General features: G+C 39.3%; 2 protein-coding genes across 2 annotated transcripts; one reads left to right on the plus strand and one right to left on the minus strand.

The window, feature by feature from the left end:
* Window positions 1-4,740: 4,740 nt before the first annotated feature.
* LOC143880897 (patatin-like protein 2) lies at window positions 4,741-7,567 on the minus strand. The gene is made up of 6 exons (XM_077383879.1): window positions 7,410-7,567; window positions 7,059-7,240; window positions 6,777-6,960; window positions 6,294-6,455; window positions 5,876-6,178; window positions 4,741-5,136 (listed from the first exon to the last, which is right to left on the minus strand). The coding sequence occupies exons 1-6, from the start codon at window positions 7,554-7,556 to the stop codon at window positions 4,891-4,893; spliced, it is 1,224 nt and encodes a 407-aa protein (XP_077239994.1). The 5' UTR covers window positions 7,557-7,567; the 3' UTR covers window positions 4,741-4,890.
* A 5,016-nt stretch (window positions 7,568-12,583) lies between these two features.
* Window positions 12,584-20,915, plus strand: LOC143881689 (uncharacterized). The gene is made up of 10 exons (XM_077384939.1): window positions 12,584-12,820; window positions 13,442-13,592; window positions 14,542-14,658; window positions 18,621-19,041; window positions 19,164-19,349; window positions 19,426-19,518; window positions 19,597-20,088; window positions 20,180-20,253; window positions 20,353-20,577; window positions 20,674-20,915. The coding sequence occupies exons 4-7, from the start codon at window positions 18,805-18,807 to the stop codon at window positions 19,684-19,686; spliced, it is 606 nt and encodes a 201-aa protein (XP_077241054.1). The 5' UTR covers window positions 12,584-12,820; window positions 13,442-13,592; window positions 14,542-14,658; window positions 18,621-18,804; the 3' UTR covers window positions 19,687-20,088; window positions 20,180-20,253; window positions 20,353-20,577; window positions 20,674-20,915.

Here is a 20,915-nt window from a genome sequence, read left to right on the forward strand (position 1 = left end):
CTTGTGGAAATTAGATTTTTGGCCCGAAATGAGCTCATAGCATCTCAAATGGCTTTAAAGTTTCTCACTTGCCCAGTCTCCTGCTCACAAAATAATAATGTATCATCAGCAAATTGCAAGTGGGAAACCTCCACCTCCTCCAAGCCGATCCTGAACCCTCTAAAAAGATCAAGGCCACTTCCCATCGCCAGTAACCTACTAAGGATTTCCGCCACAATGACAAACAAGAAAGGGGATAAAGGATCCCCTTGTCTAAGCTCTCTAGACGACTTGAAGAAACCCTTTGGAGATCCATTAATGAGAATAGAAAACCAAGCAAATGACACACAACTCTTCATCCACGAACGCCATAGACATCCGAAACCCATACGCTCAAGAGAGTAATCCAGACATCTCCAATCCACTCTATCATAAGCTGTCTCCATGTCCAACTTACACAGTATGCCTTTCTTACAAAGTTTGCAATACGAGTCAATAGCCTCATTTGCAATCAAGGAGCAATCCAAGATTTGTCTTTTTTCTATGAAAGTACATTGATAATCCGATATGATTGATGGAAGTACCCTCTTTAAGTGTTCCGCTAAAACTTTAGCCAAAACCTTATAAAGGCATCCCACAAGACTGATAGGCCTAAACTCCGCTATCATACTAGCACCTTCCACCATAAGAATTAGAGCTATGAAAGTAGCCCCCGTACCTCTATCCAACTCCATACCGTGATGGAACTCATGAAAAAACACCACAAGGTCGCCCTTGACATATTCCCAACAAGATTGGAAAAATGCCAAACAAAAGCCATCAGGCCCGGGAGCCTTATCTCTACCCAAAGAAAAAGCAGCCCTCTCAATCTCTTCGATCTCGAACGGATCCTCCAATTCCCTACTCTGGTCACATTCTAAATGGTTAAAATCCACACCCTTCAGAATAGGCTTCGATATACCATCTGATGTATATATGGCATTATAAAAGCTCAATATAGCACTCAAAATATCTTCCTTTCCGAAAACGACCTCCCCATCCACCATCAATGAGACAATCCTATTACCCCTTCTAGCACTTGCAATAGCATGAAAGTAAGCAGTATTTTTATCACCTTCCTTCAGCCACTTGACCCTCGACTTTTGCCTCCAGAATATCTCTTCATGTAGAAGAATACTTTTATGTTCTTCCCGAAAAAGCCCCAGCTCCTCCCTAGAAACCATGTTCCCCAATCCCTCTTCCTCTAAAGCGCCTAGATCTACAATCCTACTTTCCAACCAATTCTTTCTGCAAGAGTCAGACACTCTTTTCTCCTTAATCCATTCCTTCAACATCTTCTTAACAAATCTCAATTTTCTCCCTATTCTTACGTCTGCAGGCCCCTCAAAATTTTCAGAGGCCCACCATGTTCCCAACCTTTCTTCCATGTTCGGGTCCTGGAGCCATGCTATCTCAAATCGAAAAGGCGGGGCGCCCTAAGATTCTAACCTCGGATCCATAAGAATAGGACAGTGATCCGAAACCGAATGAACCAAGGTTCTTTGTATCACCTCAGGAGCCAAGCTCATCCACAAGGAAGCGGTCAATCCTACTATGACTCTCCCCTCTATTCCACGTGAACCAAGCCCCAGATAATGGAAGGTCGATTAACTCATGCCTAGAAATGAAATCAGCGAACAAGACCATATTTCTATTGGACCTCGTGCAAGCCACCCTTTCACACACAAATATAATTTCATTAAAGTCTCCACCTAGACACCAAGGATGGGACCATCGCACCCTAATCCTATCTAACTCCCCCCATAACAACCTTTTTCTCCACCCTTAGAGAAGGCTCATAGACCCCAGAGAAAACAACCCTCACGGCGTCTTCCACCCTTTCCAGAACGACAGACAAGGAGAAACTACGCTTCCATTCCTCGACCACCTTCCAATAAGACTCCCCCCAAGCAACCAAAATCCCCCCAGAAAGGCCTCTTGATCCCACAAAAGAAAAGCTCCACTAACCTCTGAGACCAATACTCCGAACAGTAACCTTATCTATAACCTCTAATTTGGTTTCTTGTAGACGTACAAGACTCGGTTTACATCTTTTAACCATTTCCTTCACTTGAGCTCTCTTCTCCAAAGAGCCCAATCCATTTACATTCCATGATAACGTCTTCATAAGGAACCAATTTTCACGTACTTTCTCCCCTTTCTCCCTAACTTGACACTACTCAATGGAGAACCCTTCTTACCTCCCTCACTCTTCTTATCCCCATAGTTAGCCCCCGATTTCAATCTAGCCAACTCTCAGAATGACTTCTTCGAAGATTCACTCCTGTGAGACTCGTTAATCTCTCCCCCAACCATATCCCTTAATTCAATCGACCGTATCATACCACGAAACTCCGGTAATGGTCCGAGGTATCTTACCCCCAACTTTTTATCTTGAATGCTTAGGAACTCTCCACCAACTCGTTCTATATACAGCAGTGGAGATGATTTTGAAGATATGACAGGGAGATGAATGTTGAGAAATATTGTAAAAGGATGAGCCCCATCTCAAACATCCTTCAATTAGGAGGATACCAAATGTTTGGTTAAAGCACTTAAGAACAAATGGGAGATATTAAAAACAGTATTTTAGTATGGGTTTTGCTAACGACTGCCCTTAGGGCACCAGTTAGGGTGCATTGGGAAAGAAATTTTACACATGTTTTATAAAGAAATCTCAAAATGGGTGTAAAAGTGTGAAAGTATGTGTAAAATGATTGGAAAAGTTCTTTTCCAATGCACCTTAACCGGTGCCCTTAGGGCACTCGTGAGTAAAACCCTTTTACTATTTGTCTTTCTTTTTTTTTTTCATAAGAACCCGGATAGAAAAGAATAAAGCATAAACACAGAACATGACAAGATTTATGTGATTTTCCATTTACATTCACAAAGAAAATGAGAAGAATTTCATGCCCTTAGGGCACTCCTTAAGATGTGCATTGGAAACTTAATTTTGCAATAATTTTAGGGTTATGATCCCCTGGGATGATAGGCCCAACTTTTAACATGATTTGACGTCAAAAAATGTTAAAATCTGCCCACAATTCACGTTAACAGTGGGGTGTATCATTCAATAGGGGGCGAAAAAAACATCCCCTTAATTTTACACATGTTTTGAGACTTTTGCACATATTTTGATAAAAAAAAAGGGGCAATGATATTTTCACTCCCCCTGCAGTACGCATTCGCTCCCCTTTTAACTTGATGTGACGTCAAAAAGCATTGATAAGGGGAGCGAATGCGTACTGCAGGGGGAGTGAAAATATCATCGCCCAAAAAAAGTCTCAAAAAACATGTGTATACCTCTCATTTCTTTTGTAGGCCACCTCCTTGCAAGCCACGTTTTCCAAGAAAAGAAGTAATTAGGCTAGAGCAACAGGCATTAGCTGCCTCTATTTGCTTTCATTTGAAATGATCAAAATGCCCCTATTTCACAAATTTCCAATGAATGACATGGCATTCTTTTGAAAATTGACCCTTCAAATAGGGATACTTTAGTTATTTTCTATAATATAGCTAGCTACCAAACCAGTCAGTCTTGCTTCGCGTTGCTTCTCTTCTATTAGACACATTGAGAGAATGAACCGGTCCTCTTGTTAATGCTGACAAAAAGGAATGGAGACCTCTCCCAAGCAGAGGAAAACTATTTACCATGTTTGGCCAGCATGAAAAAAAATATTCCCTAGAACATTTGTTGGGCCCGGTGAGGATGGGAGTGAAAAGCTCCTAAAAATAAGGAAAATAAGTAATCAATTCTAAGGCCATGTCTGGAGACACTAGTTTATCATGAAAAACAATTCATGGTAGCCAAACGTGCCCTTAATAGGTAATGTTTCACTAGTTTTTAAGAATTCTTGACGCTGCCTACTTGTGCCAACTCAATTCTCTTCCTCTCCCTCCTTTGCCACTCTCACACAATCGGGCCAACAAATGTTCCGTGAAATAATTTTTCATGGTTTGCCAAACATGGCCTAAATGAATGTATTTTTGTCGAAAGGGAACTGTGTGTTTTTTACAATTTGTTAACATATTTTATGATTTGTGAATTACTTAAGTCAACTAATTCAAGTGAGAATGGTGATAATGTGCTTTTAGCAGAGCTCCTCATAGTCATGTAAATAACGATGAAGGATACAGCTCATTCCTTTATTAAGTGGTATTTACTGCTTCCCTGTGGGGGAAGGACACTCTTTTAAATCTTTTGCACGTTAAGGAACCTTTCTCTCCCCTAGACAGAATCAGTGAGTTCCTTTTTCATTTGGCTTCTCCTTCTTTTCCTTCAATGTCTGTAATGCATGGTCGAGAATAACTCAGTCTTCTTCAACCATTCTCAGCAATAACGTGTTCTGCCGGCAGTAAAATGGGTAAAATGGGTGCAAGACAAATTTTATGCCCGATTCTATGTGGCAAAAATGGGCGTAAAAATTGTTATGTGCCCATTTTATCTAGACCCGACACGAAGCTAAGGGAAATAAGTTTCTTCCCAAAATTCTTATAATCATTAACAAATCACACAAGACATGTGGCACAAGTATAGTGCTAAAAAACTGAGAATTGACTATAATTGTTAAGAAAATAATTGCTCAACAATCTTGGATTACCATGCAATTATCTCTTATGAGTTAATACAGAACAGAACACTCAAGGAGATAGATAAAAATAATAATATTTGAAAAAGATAACCTTGAACCTAACTACCAAACGAAAGCTGGTTTTATAAACTACAAGCTAATCAATCAAATGATGATCTGATTTTATTCTCTTACAATAATCATATCGCACCTACTAATGAATGGTCAATCTTCAATGATCCATGGATTTTCTCTCATACATTTTATTTAAGCATATAATGTAATCTTTAGAACGTTGGAATCAGGCAGGAGACACATTCTTTTGCCTGAGCCTGCGTTCTTTGGATAGAAGCTTTGCGAAATGAATCAAGGCCTTTTCGTTGGTTCCATTTCCAATCAGTCCTCCTGCTTCTTCGAAAAGGCCTGTCTCCAAGTTCACTCTAGACACTGGTTTCTTCAGAAGATTTTTGCCCACCTCCACCAAATTTAATAGGTTCTCTGTCGTGGATATATCGACCGATGATGCATTGCCAACCAATGTGTCATCCTGTTATTCGAGCAAAGATTCATTTACTAATTAAGTATGAATTAATTAGAAAATAAATAGCATCATTCGAGCTAAAGACAGCGTTATATACCCAAATGATAGAACTTATGTCAGCAAAAATTTGCATTTTTTTTTCATGTTATACGTTTAATTTATTTCTTCTTGAAAACATACTATTGGCTTTTCTTCGATAAAGGCAATTTCGCCAAAAGCAATTCCGCAGCACCTCTTTTTAAGAAGAGAAGTGCTACTTCATTTGAATTAAACTTCTAAGACAAATTCAGCAAAAGAGGGGCCTCAAAATGGCTTAGACATTGCCATAAAGGTTTATAAAACTCAGAACTTTGAAACTTTGATTATTCAGAAAGGGGATTTGCTACGCAATTTCGTGGAAGCCATTTTGCACCTGACTTTTGCATGGGAGAACCCCCTCCTCAGATCAATTAAATGAATAAGACAAAGCTAGAAAGTGAGCCTGCGTGGCTTTTCTCTCCTGCAATAGTCCGAGCAAATCCCTTCAAAAAGACTTTGAAAATAAAGCTTTGAAGCCTACTTTGAAAATATGCATATATAAAACTTTTTTGGGATTTGCTAAGCAATTTCGATGGAAAGCCATTTCGCGGCCAACTTTTTCCCAAGAGAAGAGCCACATTAGATAAATTTAATGACTGTGGAAAAAAATTGGCTGAAAAGTCAGACACAAAACAAGAGAGAGAGAGAGAGAGAGAGAGAGAGAGACCTGGATTCTAAGATAGTTGCACTCGGAGTGGAGAGCTTGGATGAGAACAGAGATATGAATGTCAACCATGTCTCCGCTTGCCTGTGAGAAAGAGTCAATCAAAGGAGTAGCCCCAATGTTATAAAGCCATCCAAAAAATCCCCATTTGGCCGCCATATTTGCACTATACTTCTCTTCCTGCTTTGCTGACCCCGTCCCCAAAGATAACACTAGGAACTTCCCATAATCCGTAGCCTTTATGTCTAAGAAATCTTGGTTATTCATTAATATTTCTTTGCTTACTTCCGATATTGCCGTTAATGCCTACATAAACAGAAAAATATACATAAATTTCCATATTGTCTTTATTGCAATGACTTAAAATTGTACATCGAAAGAAAGAAAGCCATGATAACATAGCAAACATGATTTTAAGTACAGGATTATTTGCGGCGACTCCTCCATCAATTAGATTGAAATCCTTCACATTTCCTTTGGCATCATGGGTTTGGAAGAAGTAAGCTGGAAGATATGTTGGGGCCGCCGATGTACCGATGCATACGTCGGAGAGGTACAAGTCATTAGACACTTCATTTTTTGCCTGAAATTTATATAACAAGCTAACATTAGAGTTGAACATATGTGGCATTGAGACAAAAAAAAGAAAGAAATCAACTGTGGGATACCCAATAGAGAGAGTCTGTTATTGGTGAGGAAATAGGCCCCATGTGGGACACCGAAATGACTATTGGTTCTAGTGAATGACACCCAAAAGGTGGGCAAACAAGACCTTATATATCCTAAATACCAAAATCGTAGAATTTTCAGAGCCTTCCTATGGGGACATAGGAATAGACACGGGAGAGAATTTGAGATTCAAAATCAAACACTGAAATATGAAGGTTGGAATGTATATTAGTACCTTGTAGGTGGAGAAGATGACTGGCTGAAGATACTTAATATCAAAAGCTGGAACTACAATATTTGCTAAGGTTTGGTGCAACTTAGTCTCCCCTAGAATCTCTCTAACCAAAGAGTGCAAGTACTTGCCGTCATATTTAGGTCCAAAGACTGCACCCAACAAGTTTCTAGCTGAACTCAAGAAGCTGCACCCAAGATTTTCAATCAGAATCCTTATAAAACTAGGTAGAAATAAATACATGCAAATACGTGAATTCAAGGGAGGGAGTATTGATAAACGCACCCCTTCTGAGGAAATATCTTGGGGCAGTGTTCTAAGTAGAAGTTATTAATGTCTTTAGCTGCATAGAGCGGGCGGTTGTTTTTGTCCGGGGCGGTAAGCATGGCGGTCACCAAGCCGCCAGTGCTTGTTCCGGCAATCACGTCAAAGTAGTCGGCGAGCCGAACGTCCGGTCCATCAAGTTCCTATAAAAATAACAAATCATGCCATTTAATGAAACTTTAAATCACTTAGAACCAAAGATGAAACAGAACAAGCCTTTATAAAATACACGAATGAGACCGAACAAATCATCATCTTTGATCGTCGATCATTGAAAAAAAAAGAATAAGAGAAATATAGATTGCTAGTTACTTGTAATTTGGATTCGAGGAAAGCAAGGATGGTTCCAGGGATTATGCCTCTCACACCACCTCCGTCTATGCTAAGCACAGTCACCATCTCCCCGACAGCGGGTGGGGGATTCTCTACGGCCGGTGGGAGATTCGCTAAGCTGCCCATTCTCTCTCTCTCTCTCTCTCTCTAGATTGGTCTGTGTAAAATGGTGCATCAACCTACTCTTTATATAGAGAAGTATCTCAGCTAAAAATAAAATAGAACTTGTCATGATGACCTATAAATCCATAATCTCATTTTTTTTTCTTTTTTCTTTTGGTCCAAAAATGGGATAAGTTAAATGAATTGTACATCGTGCGAGTTCACTTCTTTTGATAATTTATGGCTAAATGTTGCTGAGTCAATTTTCTATTTTAATGTGTCAAAGGAGTTATGAAGGACTTGGAGGCAAAACTTGGACACTCGAATGAGAACTCAGCATCGACCCGGACGTGACTAGGGGCGTACGTAGGGCTGCAACTCGAGCCGGGTTTTACCCGACCCGCATCGACCCGACCCGAAAATAGCCTGGGTTGGGTTCAGGTTTCATGGGTTTCGGGTTGAGCCGGGTTGAGCATTCAAAAGCCCGCATGAATCTCGGGTCAAGCCGGGTTTGAAGGGGCGCGACCCGACCCGAGTTACATAAGTTATAGTATGTAGGGGTGGACATGGTTCGGTTCGGTTCGGTTTTGGGCTAAACCCAGAACCGAACCATGAATAATCGGTTCCCTGAAATTGGAACCAGAACCGAACCATATATGTGTGGAACCGAACCGAACCAGAACCATATATAATCGGTTCAGTTCGGTTCGGTTGGGAAGGACCATAAGAGATGGTTTGCATTGACTATGGATCCGTACAGGTAGAGGCTGTAGGGGCCATTTAAAATGATAGGTGATATCGATTGAAGATAAATGGTTCCCATTCCTTGTACCAATGAAAACAATCTGATCCGTTGATCCAAACACCTTAACTGGATGATTGTAGGCCCTTGATCAATCATGCCTTGCTTAAGGCTCCACCAACAAAATCTAGAACATTGATTTTCGTATACAAGGGGTGCTTACTTGGCATGAGAACAAGATCATGTGGGCACGATGTTCTACAAGATCAACGGTCTTGATTGCACATAAATGTATGCGACTTAAAAATTGATCGTTACCGTTGATCTCTTTTATAGGCGAATCCTATCAGCGTGGGCGGACCCAATCGATTTCAATTAACGCTAAATGTCAAGTGGGCCACCCTTCACTAACCATCCAAGACGTACATTACTATTGGAGGGAGCAAGGTGACCCACCCTGCATTGGAATTGGTCCCATGTATTACACCCATCCACCAATGGGAGGAAACAAGACATAAAAAGAGACCCCTCTTTCTCAGAAGTTCCACCACCTTTTGTTTGTCTTTTCCTGAAAATCACTATTTTTCTCAGAAAAAGAGTAGCCCAATGCCATGAGCGTGTATTCATTTCTAGGGAAAAAAAGGAAAAACAAAAAGGGTTGGAAATATCATTTCCCTAGAAAGAACCGCCCTATTCAACTTTCCTGGTTAATCATTGTTGGATGATCCTTTATCCTTAAGCTGTTATCAGTATCTTGATAAAAAATAATGCTCTTTTATATGGTGTTTACGCTACATGCAAGAACACCTTAAAAAAAATACAGTGAGGCCCACACCTATTCGATTCTCGGTTCTGGGATCCCAAATCCGGAACCGAACCGAATTTTCACCGGTTCCCGGATTTTTGAACCAGAACCGAATCATATAGAAATGGAACCGAACCGAACCGAACCAAATGTGCCGGTTCAGTTCGGTTCCTCGGTTCGAACCGGAACCATGTCCACCCCTAATAGTATGTACATTTTTTTCTATTATTAGTTAAAAGTAAAAAGTGAAAACCCACGCACCCACTGTTATTGTATGTGAGTGTAGTTTCTGCTTCTATGAGTTGAGTTGATTCAAGTGTTTGATTCAGCATTGTTTGATTGTAATTACAACATTGTTTGATTACAGCATTGTTTGATTCGATCAAGTGTAATGTGAGTGTAATTACATCATTGCTGGATTCAAGTGTAATGTGAGTGTAATTTCTGCTTCTATGAGTTGAGTTGCCTTGCGAAACAAGAATTTTCCTTAAAAAATTGTGTCAACGTGAAAAAACCCGACCTGACCCGAACCGACCCGAGATTTATCATGGGTAGGGCCAGGTTTGGGAATCGGAAAAAAAACCGGACCCGACCCGACCCGAGTTGCAGCCCTAGGCGTACGTTCCTTAACAGTTGTTAAAATAGAAATATACAATAGTTCACATTCAAAGAGCACAGGCTCTACGAAGGCCACGTTTTCCAAGCGGTAGAAGAAAAGTCAGGCCAGAAAAAAGAGGAGGTGAGTTTTTTAAAAGTGTAGTGTAAAGTGAAAAGGCCCCGTTTTCCGGGAGAAGAAAAGTTTCGCTAAAAAAAGGCCATGGGGCAGAATTTGCCGATGTAATCAGGTCAACTGCCAGCCTAACTATGACATTCTTCTGAAAATTAATCCTTGAATGCATCCCTTGTTTTGTTAGTGAACATAAGCATCTATTTATGATTTGATAATTGCACTAGATTATATTGACTTTTATTATTTAAGCAGCGGTCAAAGGCTATTGCGGTTCCCAAAAAGCTCCTTCAATATGAATGGAGTGGAATCTAACTATTTAAACAAATACATTTTTCTTAAAAGTGGATGGCAAGTGGAATTTTATATATAGACTACTTGCTCATATATTTTATAATTTGTTAATTATGCATAGGGCTGGTCTTATCTCAATGGTTGAAGCTTAGTTTCTCAACCTTGAAGTCGCCCAGTTTACCTATAAAAAAATTGTTAATTATGTAAATCATGTATCTTAAAAAAAATTTAAGATCGGCGAGCATTTTCGCATTATTTTTTGTGTGGAAAATGCTATTAAAATAATAGCGTGCATCACACACGTTCTACTTTTATAATACTGAGGTTGACTTTAATTGACTAACTAGAAATTCCTAAAAGGGTTTTGCTAACAAGTGCCCTAAGGGCACCGGTTAAGGTGCATTGGTGTTAGGTCTAAAATTGGTAACAGGTGATGGTAGGGCCAGAAGGGCTGATTTGACAAGCCACAGCCGAAGGGGTGAGGGAGTCCTGCGCTGCAGAAGGGCACAGACAAGGAAACAAAGGGTCAGAAGACCGACCCGGAGTGGTGCTCCGGACAGGTGCTTCGACACTCAAGTCAGTATGAGCAGGAGTGCAGAGCAATGTCAGAGCAAAAAGCTTAGAGTTTAGATCTCAGATCCCTCACCTTAGCACATATGAGGGCTATTTATAGTGGTTCTGAGCCACCTGTCCAGGACAGGTGGTGGCTTCTGTAAGGACCATGTCTCATACCTAGGGGGGGCAGGTGGAAGTCCCTGATTGCCCCAGGTGTTGTGCCTAGTAGGGACAGGTGTTGGCTTTGCAGTGGTCCTTGTGAGGGCCACGTGTCAGCAGCCGATTGGTTGCAGATTTTGGACCCCATCAATTGGGAAAGAAATTGTACACATGTTTTATAAAGAAATTTCAAAACAGGTGTAAAAGTGTGAAAGTATGTGTAAAATGATTGGAAAATTTCTTGTCCAATGCACCTTAACCGGTGCCCTTAGGGCACTCGTTAGCAAAACCCTTTTACTATTTGTGTTTCTCACAAAGAAAATGAGAAGAATTTCATGCCCTTAAGGCACTCGTTAAGATGTATTGGAAACTTAATTTTGCAATAATTTTAGAGTGATGATGGTTGGGATGATAGGCCCCACTTTTAATGTGTTTTGACGTCAAAAAGTGTGGGAGTGAGGAGGTCATGAAAAGCTCCTAAAAATTAGGAAAATAAGAAATCAATTCCTAAGGCCATGTCCGGTAGGATTTTTCCCCCCCATAGATTTGAGGGGCACGATTGAGATTAGAGGGAGAAGTAGCAAAAAATGAGGAAAAATTCAGATCCAATTTTGTGTAGAGTTTTTTGTTTTCTGATTTTTAGCCACTTATCAACTTGGAGACACTATTTTCCTTATTTTTAGCCACTTCTCAACTAGAAGACACTATTTTTAGCCACTTCACCTGCCATACTCCTCTCGAGACACTAGTTTATCATGAAAAATAATTCATGATAGCCAAACGTGCCCTTAATAGGTAATGTTTCACTAGTTGTTAAGAATTCTTGACGCTGCCTACTTGTGCCAACTCAATTCTCTTCCTCTCCCTCCTCTGCCACTCTCACATAATCGGGCCAACAAATGCTCCGTGAAATAATTTTTCATGGTTGCCAAACATAGCCTAAATGAATGTATTTTTGTCGAAAACGAACGGTGTGTTTTTTACAATTTGTTAACATAATTTATGATTTGATAATTACTTAAGTCAAGTCATCTTAAAAATAATTTAAGATGGGTGTGTTTTTTTTTTTCCCCTTTTTTCGTGGAAAATGCTATTAAAATACTAGCATGTGTTGTTGCACGCAGGCGACATCCCACGACACCTGTGGCATGTTTTATATATTTTCATTCCAACTTGTCTTTTTAATTTTAGTCTCGTGATTGAATAAATAATAAATTCAATGCCCTTGATTTTTCGGCCTTCCATCTTGGTAGATTTTTTTTTTATGGGTAAGCTGGGATTGAACTTGTGACCTCAAGGTTGAGAAACAAAGCCTCAAAATCATTGAGCCACACATGCCTATCCCCAATCATTCATTTGTAGATTTGTGTGGCACTTAAGGTGGATAGCTTAGCAAAACTCTCAAAGAACCAATTTAAGGCTAACATATTTTTTCAATCAATCAAACCGAAATGCATAAGAAAATTAGGGTAAATGATTGTAAGAATAGAGATTATATGATGAAAGGCCCGAACTAACAGTACTCATCATCCCATCCTTGATATTGTATCCAACAACAGCTTCTTTCTAAGGGTGATACTTCCATTGTACCACCTTAACGTGTTCATACGGCCCTTCATCATATAAATTCTCTAAGGAAAGAGTTTCTGCCTCGAGCGCAGTTGGGTTGCCTGCGCTCGACTTAACGCATCCTCTCCTATTGGTTGGCCTTGCGCCCCGCTGTTCACGTGAAAATGTGGCAAACTTTATTGCTTTTTAACGTCAAACCACGTGAAACGGAGGGGGGGCGCATAATCCTAAACGGGGGTGAAAAAATTATAGTCGAATTCGACTTAACGCATCCTAGGTTTCTCTTCCAAGTCGAGGGTTTATGTTCGCACCAGCGAGCGCGTCTTCTTTATCATCATCGGGTTCGCGAAACCCTAGATCTTCTCCATCCTCTTCTCCTTTTGTTTTTCTTTGCTTTTTTGATTGAGATGTGAAACCCTAGATCTCTCTTCAAAGTGGTAATTGCTTCTCTGTTTATTTCATTTGTAGTCTGTTTTTTTCTTTTTTGGGTTATCTGGTTTTCTATTTTGAAACCCTAAGTTACAAACCCATTAAATACTAAGACGCCTATTGTATTCAAACACAAGTTGTGTCACGACTTGTTGGAGAAATGTGTAAAAAAATGTATATGACGAAACACGATAAAAAACAGGGCAAAAGCTAACATGGTTGCAGAAACATGATGAAAATGAGTAGGAACAACTGGTTTAATACAAACTGAAATCTGGGCCTACTTTAAAAAAGTGATATATGCATAGTTTTAAACCCCTAAACCCTAAAAACCAAGTGAAAATTGGGCAGTAACTGTGCTGAAATGTGTGTTGAAATCAAGCTAAAAACAGAGCAATAGCTCACCCAAAATCTGTGTCGAAATCAAGATAAACACAGAGCTCGAATTTGATCGAGCTCAAGCACGAAAAAATATGCATTCTGAATCTTGATTGCAAAATGAGAATCGAGTCTCTTGTATGATTTTTCTTATCTTAACGAAGACGGGATCCTGTGTCTTGAATTTGCATGAATGACCACCTTTTGGTTAGGGTTAGGGTTTTCAATTATTTGGTCTCTCTCTTTCTCAGGTAAGAAATGTTGGCAAAGGAAATTATGTCGATGAGGCTATTTCAGCAAACCTAGAAAGTTAGCACGTGGAGAGAAAGAAAAGCAAAATAATGGGGAAAATGGCAAGTTCAAAGCTAAAGATTGCTATCATCCATCCAGATCTGGGAATAGGTTTAATCTCCTTCCTATTCCTCTCTCTATGTTGGTCTTGTGATTTACTGATTTTGGATTATGGTATATTTGTATGATTGTACTTTGAAACATATCTGGTTCCAGAGTAAAATTAGACTTTTTAGATTACATTGATGGGTAAAATGCAATTTGAAGAGGCCCAAAGTGTAATTTGAGTGTACATTCAAACAAATGCTTAGCTATGACGCTTTAATTATTGATAAGACAGTCGTGACATGTGACCCTTCTAATTTAGAGATTGATAGGGATTAGATTATCTGAATTCAGATTGGAATTTTCATCTTTATATGCCTTGGATGCACCAAAAAGTGGTTTAATGGACACATTTTCCATTTCTTAGCATTTTTTGCTTGCCATTTAATATTCACATGCAAGGTTTTAAATTTCGGCCGAAATCTGAAATTTCGGATTTCGGTCTAGACCGAAACCGAAATGGCCGAAATCCGAAATTGGTGAAATGTACCAAATTTCAGTCGAATTTTCGGAAAAAATATTAATTTTTTAATCCTTTACCAAATTTCAGCCGAAATTACCTGAAATTTCGGCCCAAAAAACAGACATTTCAAGTCCCTTTACCAAATTTCGGGATTTCTGCTGAAATTTCGGTTTCGGTGGGGACCGAAATTAACCCCGAAACCAAAATTTAAAACCTTGTTCACGTGACAGTCCTTGTTGAGTGTATATTTTCCAAATCCAATCCGTTTTGCACGTTTTGACTTTCCTCTCTAATTAGGAGGAAGGAAAGTAAAGAAATGTGAATATATATTCCTTTCCCTTGTATATTGTGTGCATCCAAATGGACCCCTGGGGATTATGATAAGAAGGTAGTCATTTTGGATTTAGACAGGATACTTTTTTCGCTCTGATTAAATTTTGTTGTGAAAAGACTTGTCATTCTGGTGCTAAAATGTATGATGTTTATACATAGGCGGTGCTGAAAGGTTGATTGTCGATGCTGCAGTTCAACTTGCGTCCCATGGGCACAATGTTCATGTTTTCACTGCACATCACGACAAGAATCGATGTTTTGAGGAGACTCTTGTTGGTGAGTTTTAAATTTATTTCATCATTTTTTATGACTTGGGAGGTAGAGAATGGACAATTGGTGGACCTTGAGTGGAAGAACTTATTTACTTTGTGTATACTGAGGTACGTCATATCTAAGTTCTTTTCAGCAATTGATAATTTGCATTAAAAGGCAATTTGTGCATCTACATGACATAAATGGGCATGATAAATTTAATATGCTTTTTGGAGGATTATTTGTTTCTCCCGGGACATGTTTCTAAAATAAGAAACGATGCCCCCAAGAGCACCTGCCTTGTTTTGAAGAAAGGATAAAACGAGGTCTAGTTTTTTATTTTTTATTTTTGTAGAGATTTTCAGTTTTGACCAAATAATAATAAGAAATAGTAATAAGCAATAGTTTGCCGACCCCAACTAGTTTGGGACAAAGGCTTAGTTGAGTTGCGTAATAAGCAATCGTTTGTTACTGGCAAGGAGCTTGTGGCCGAATTTGATAAGTATCTGTCTAGAACTAATGATGCTGACGTGAGTTCTAAGTACTTGCATCGCTGTGTTATCTTGTGACCTTCACTGATTGGTCTCAATTTAGTATAATGGAAGTAACAAGAAATTCAGATCCATTTTCCATTCAAAAAAACAAAACAAAAAAGAAATTCAGATCCATTTTGGACCATTCACTTTCCAAAACCCAGGGCAGGATTTGTCTCATATAGCAAGAGAGATTTTGTGTTACTGGCAAGGAGCTTGTAACTGCATTTTTTAAGTATCTATCTAGAACTAATGATGCTGACTTGAGTTATAAGTTCTTTCATCGCTGTCTAATTATTATTGAAAATTTGTTTAATTAAATAATGTTAGTTACAAACTTAATTGGGGGTCAAACTGGATTCTTGGGTACTCTGGCAGGTTTAGTGCGTGCTTACAAAACCTGACTTAAAAAATTTTAAACTAGAAAGGAAACAAAAATCAAATTCTCAGATCGTCTATTTTGTCCTTGTTTTGGCCCTTTTGCACCTATGTTAATGGCCAAAATAGTTATTTAGTTTGCACGGCCAGCACTTAGCCATGTGTCATTTGAGTTGAGTCAAACCCTCATGAGAAACATGTGCTTGGTTCTCATGTCATCGAAAGCATGCTTGAATACATTGAGATGAGCAAGTTCATTTGCATCAAGATACGTAGATTGACATCATAATGATGAAACTAATAATGGTGCTCAACTCTTACTGAAAATAGTGAGGCGGATTAGGCCCCTATTTTTCTGCAGAGGAATTATTGAATGACTGATGATAACCATCTCTTCTACTGTCGAAAGAAGTTATGTGAATTTGTCACTATAAGATCCCTTGTGTATGCACCATGTCAACATATGTGTTATCTTTAACACTCCCCTTCACACGGTAACGTGTCTTTGAACATGTTCATCTTGTCAGATAAGTATACTGATATGATGATCACCTGTGAGTCCTTTGGGTCGTTGAGATTTACCCACTTGCAGTATGCTAATCACTCTCTTCTCTTAAGTAGCGTTGAGGAGAAAGTTTTTCACCTTAAGGCTATTATGAGGTATTACAAGGCAATATCAGGTCAGAGAATCAGCATTGGATCAAAGAATAAATTTCCCCGGGTCTTCTGTGATGAGCGTATGGTTGAGCAGTGGAGAGGTTGAAAAGTTTGCTCGAATCTTTGAATGCAAGGTTACTTCGATCCTTAACTCCTATATATGGTTGCCCCTTTGTCATTTACTTAAGGGTCTTTGGGTCCGATGATTGAGAGGGTTGAGAAGAAGCTCTCCCGTTGGAAGAAAAGTCGGCTACCTTTGTGGGGTGGATTATGCTTATCAAATCAATTTTAGCTAATATGCCCCTTATCTCTCTATTATAGCCTTGTGAGTAGTGAGTGTCATTAACAGACTGGATCAGCTTTAGAAGAACTTCCTTTGGAACACTAAGGAAGAGAGGGATCTCAATATCCGTAGTCTCAGTGATGTGAACATTGCCCTTTTTGGTAAGCGGATTTGGAGGTTTGAGGGAGAACATTGGAGGGAGATGATTGTTGGGAAGTTTGGTTCTGGATTTTACAGTTTGAGAGTCAGAGGACACTTTTAGGTCCCAAGGCATGACTCTGTGTAAAAAACGTTATGAGATCCATGGACTTAATTTTAAAAAAGTATAAGATTAGGGTGCGATTTGGCTCGCGCATTCGCTTTTGGCATGATCTTTGATGCGGGGATCGCCCATTGAAGGCTGAATTCCCTAGTCTCTTCAGAGTGGTCTTTGACTGTGAGGCTAGTGTTGGTAAGTCCTATGTTCGCTAGGAGGACATGGTGATCTGGAAAGGTTCTTTTTGCTGGAACTTGTTTGATCAGGAGCTCGACATGGCAGTTTCTGTCATAAGAGGCTGGGACTCGATTTTTATTAGGAGGCAAGGAGATCACAAGCGTGTCTGGTTTTGGGGTAAGGTCTTGGTCTGATCCCTTTCCCGGCAGTTACTCATTCCTTCTACCTCCTCACCTGCTAGGAGGGTGTGGAATTCTCCCCCTCCATATCGGGTTAGTTCTTTCTCTTAAACTACTTGCCTAGACAAGATTTTGATGATTGATCTCTATGACGGAGATCCGAGCTTTCATTTTTTGTCTCTTTTCCGTATTCGTGGCGATCGAAACTGAAATTTAGAACCTTTATCTTGACTCGTGATTGAACTATGGCAGCAGTCGGTGGTAGAACCGTAGGAGTGAGGGATGCTTGGAAAGGGGAGGAGTATCATTAGAAGAATATTTTCCCACTACCTCGTTAGCCGCAGTATCATTAGAAGAATATTTTCCCACTATTTAGCATACACGTTGGTCTTTGCTAATCATTATCAAATTTTGAATAGGTTCAAAATTTGCAGCGGACAAGGAGTGAGCATATATCAGAAAAGCTTAGATGGTTAGCTGGGGGGCCAGCGCCCGTCGCTAGGAAATACAAAGGGTTTATTAGTAAAGGTTTCCGCTTTCACACGAAGGCTCGCGAACAGAAAAGGAAAACACAGAATTGTGGAGCTGTTGTCACTGCAAATACAAAAAGTTTGTGCCAGGGATCAGAATCCAATAGCCGGAGATATTAGTTATTACGGTGTTTTAACAGATATTATTGAACTTAACTACTTTGGACGCCTGAAGGCGTTGCTTTTAAAATGTGATTGGTTTGATGTTGTAACGCCGAACAGGGGAATAAAAATAGATGCGTTCGGTTATACAGTTGTAAATATGACACGTCATATTTATAAAAATGAGCCTTTTGTCTTTGCATCTCAAGCTGAGCAAGTATTCTAAGTGCAAGATCACCCCGGTAACAAAGACTGGCATGTGGTTGTGAAGACAAAACCTAGGGACTTGTATGAGGTACATGGGAACAATGATGAGGGAGATGTCCAGACCGAGGCAGCAGAAATCCAAAATTTGGAAGACGTAAATAGCTGGGAACGAATAAATATAGTAAGGACAGAAATTGATGAACCGTTGGAACAATTGACCCAGGCAATACCAGATGATGAAGAATGTGATACAGATTCAGATGCTAGTGACGGCGATGAGAGTCCCTTTGCCAACGATAAATAAACGGGATCATATCTCTTTCTCTATTTGGTGTACTGCTTTGATGGTTGATTTGTTTGAATTTTGACAAAATGTCGCTCTTTTCTTAATGTTCTTACATTTGTAGACTTTGTGTAGTGGAACACTTGTACCTGTTCTTTTTCTAAGAAATGGTTGAGGGGGTATCATATTTGGGAGTTTTGAATCATTAAATGTTGCTCTATTCGTAATGTTCTTAAACTTATAGGCTTTGTTTACTAAAATACTTACACCTGCTATCTTTTGAAATTTGATGGATACATGATCATCTCCACTTAAATGTCAAATCGTTAAATTGTTATCAATTTGCAATAGTTGTATGCTTATTATTTAAGATATCAATCTCAATTGTTAATCATGTACAGGTGATCAGACATGAGGAAACGCAATCTCACTATGCCACCCTCACATTCTCAGGCCCAAGATACACATGATGATTCCCAGGTAGGACAGGGGGATGAGCAGACCGAGGATCTGGATGACCAGGTCGGGCACTTGCATACATAGCCCTCCTTTGTTCCTGAGATACAGGATGTTGCCTCCTCGTCGATGAGGTCTTGGAAGAGACGTGGTCCCACTTACTGCAAAGATACATGGGGATGCCCTAGGAGTCAAAGGAAGAGAGTAGTGTTTAATAAATTTGGCCAGCCCATAGGAAAAATAGGGAAAAAATTCACAAATTTCTTGGGCACTGTAGCAAGACTTGGTGCTGAGTTACCAATTGACCAATTCGACTGGAGGCAAGTGCCTAACGAAAAGAAAGAAGATGCGTGGGAAGTTGTTCAGGTACGATGAAAATAAATTGTATTATTAACTTCCTACAAGTTCTTTTAGGAAGCTAGTATTATTTTGATTTTAAATTTTGTTATAATTCCATGGTATTAAAGACTTCTTACATGTCAATTTAGGATTACTATGATGTTGATGAGATGCATAAGAGTTGGACATTGAGTAATATCGGTACAAAATGGAAAGATTGGAAGTGTTATTTGAGAAAAACTTACTTCGATCCTGGTTTCCCATGCACGGATGATAGAGTAATTGGTGACCAGTGGACGGGTCTCTACGCCCATTGGCAGTCATCGCTTGCTCAGGTAAAATGCAATCTTATTTTGGTTTTAACATTAATATTAAAAAATTAACATTATTATATTTGGTTGCTAATTTCAGAAGCACAGTATAACGAACAAGGCTAACCGATCCAAACAAGTGATGATGCACACAAATGGGACTCAGAGCTTCGCATGTAAACGCTATGATCTGGTAATTTCATGAACTTCTAATTTAATTCCTCATTTATATATTGGTTTTGACATGATAAAATTGTTTTCCTGTTGACAGGAGAAAGGAAGTGGCAAGGTTCTTAGCCGCCCTGAACTATTCAAGCTTACTCATACGAAGAAAAATGGGAAGATTGTTGATAAAGCTTAAATATAATGTGCCAATACTATATGCTATTTTTTTATTTATTTGGCCGGTTTTATGTTAAGCTTTATTTCTATTGTTTTTTTTTTCTTATTTTCAGAAAAAGTTTACACAGTACGAGATGGAGCATCCTGAGTCTTCCAGTAGCAACGTTGCAACGTTGCAATTTTCAGAGACGACGCCTTTGCCCATTTCATAGGATCAGAGAGACATGGCAGGGTGCGGATGATGGGGTTTGGTACGACCCCAACTGATTGTTTTGGGCCATCACCAAATCGCATGGATTATCAGAGAATGATTGAAGAAGAGCGCAATGACAAAGAACAAATTAGGGAGGATTGTCGCCAGTTTAAGGAGGAGGTGACCCAGCAGCTTCAGAATTTCATGTCAAATTTCAGTGGTAGCCAGGTAATGTTTGAAATTATGTTGCATACAAGTAAGATACAAAATTGTAAAATGAGTTTTTTTACATAACGTTTCTATTTTATAATAATTTTAGAATACTGCCGATGCGACTCCATCACGAGATGTGACTTCCCCCCTGCAAGTCACCCGCCTTGCTCCTCCACAGAGGTATAATTGATTTTACATTTTCATCCAGCTAATTCCAATACTTGACCGCTATCATTGACTGTGTAATTTGCAAGTTTTCATTTCCTTAATGTTGCTTAGGTTATTTTGATGAGCTTGGCACGACCGGGGATTGAATTGGCCAAAGGACTTCTTGTGAGCAAAGATCCGGCGACGATAGTTGATGGCACACCGATTGGGCCAGGATTTTCTCTTGTTAGTGTCAGGGTTATAATAGTGGGCGATGAACTTCTGATAAGACCATCAGGACGACGGAAAACTATTAGAGACGTGGCTGGAGGACATGTCGTTTGGCCATCTTTTTGTGTAAGTTTGTGATATAATTTTGGTTTTTAATATATATTTTTATCATATATTTACTAATCGTTTTCTTTATTTTTGTTTTTTTTACTTTCTTTGCAGGTTAAAGAAGCACCGAGCAATTAAGTTACTTTTATGTTTGTAGTACCTTTTTGTAGTTATGGACTTGGATGTTATCTGTTTTTTGTAGTTATGGATGATGAGTGACATCATCATTGGGGACATGCTAATCTATAGATAATCTTCATGTGAACAGTGGTTGGGGATATGCTAAACTCTTGTATCCGATTCCAAATTTTTTGTGTGGACGAGGTAGTAAAGGGATGATTTTGATGGTGGTCATA

This window comes from Tasmannia lanceolata, unplaced genomic scaffold (assembly GCF_043159265.1).
Source record: "Tasmannia lanceolata isolate RefF3 unplaced genomic scaffold, GAP_Taslan_0.1 ptg000007l, whole genome shotgun sequence".
Taxonomy (NCBI): domain Eukaryota; kingdom Viridiplantae; phylum Streptophyta; class Magnoliopsida; order Canellales; family Winteraceae; genus Tasmannia; species Tasmannia lanceolata.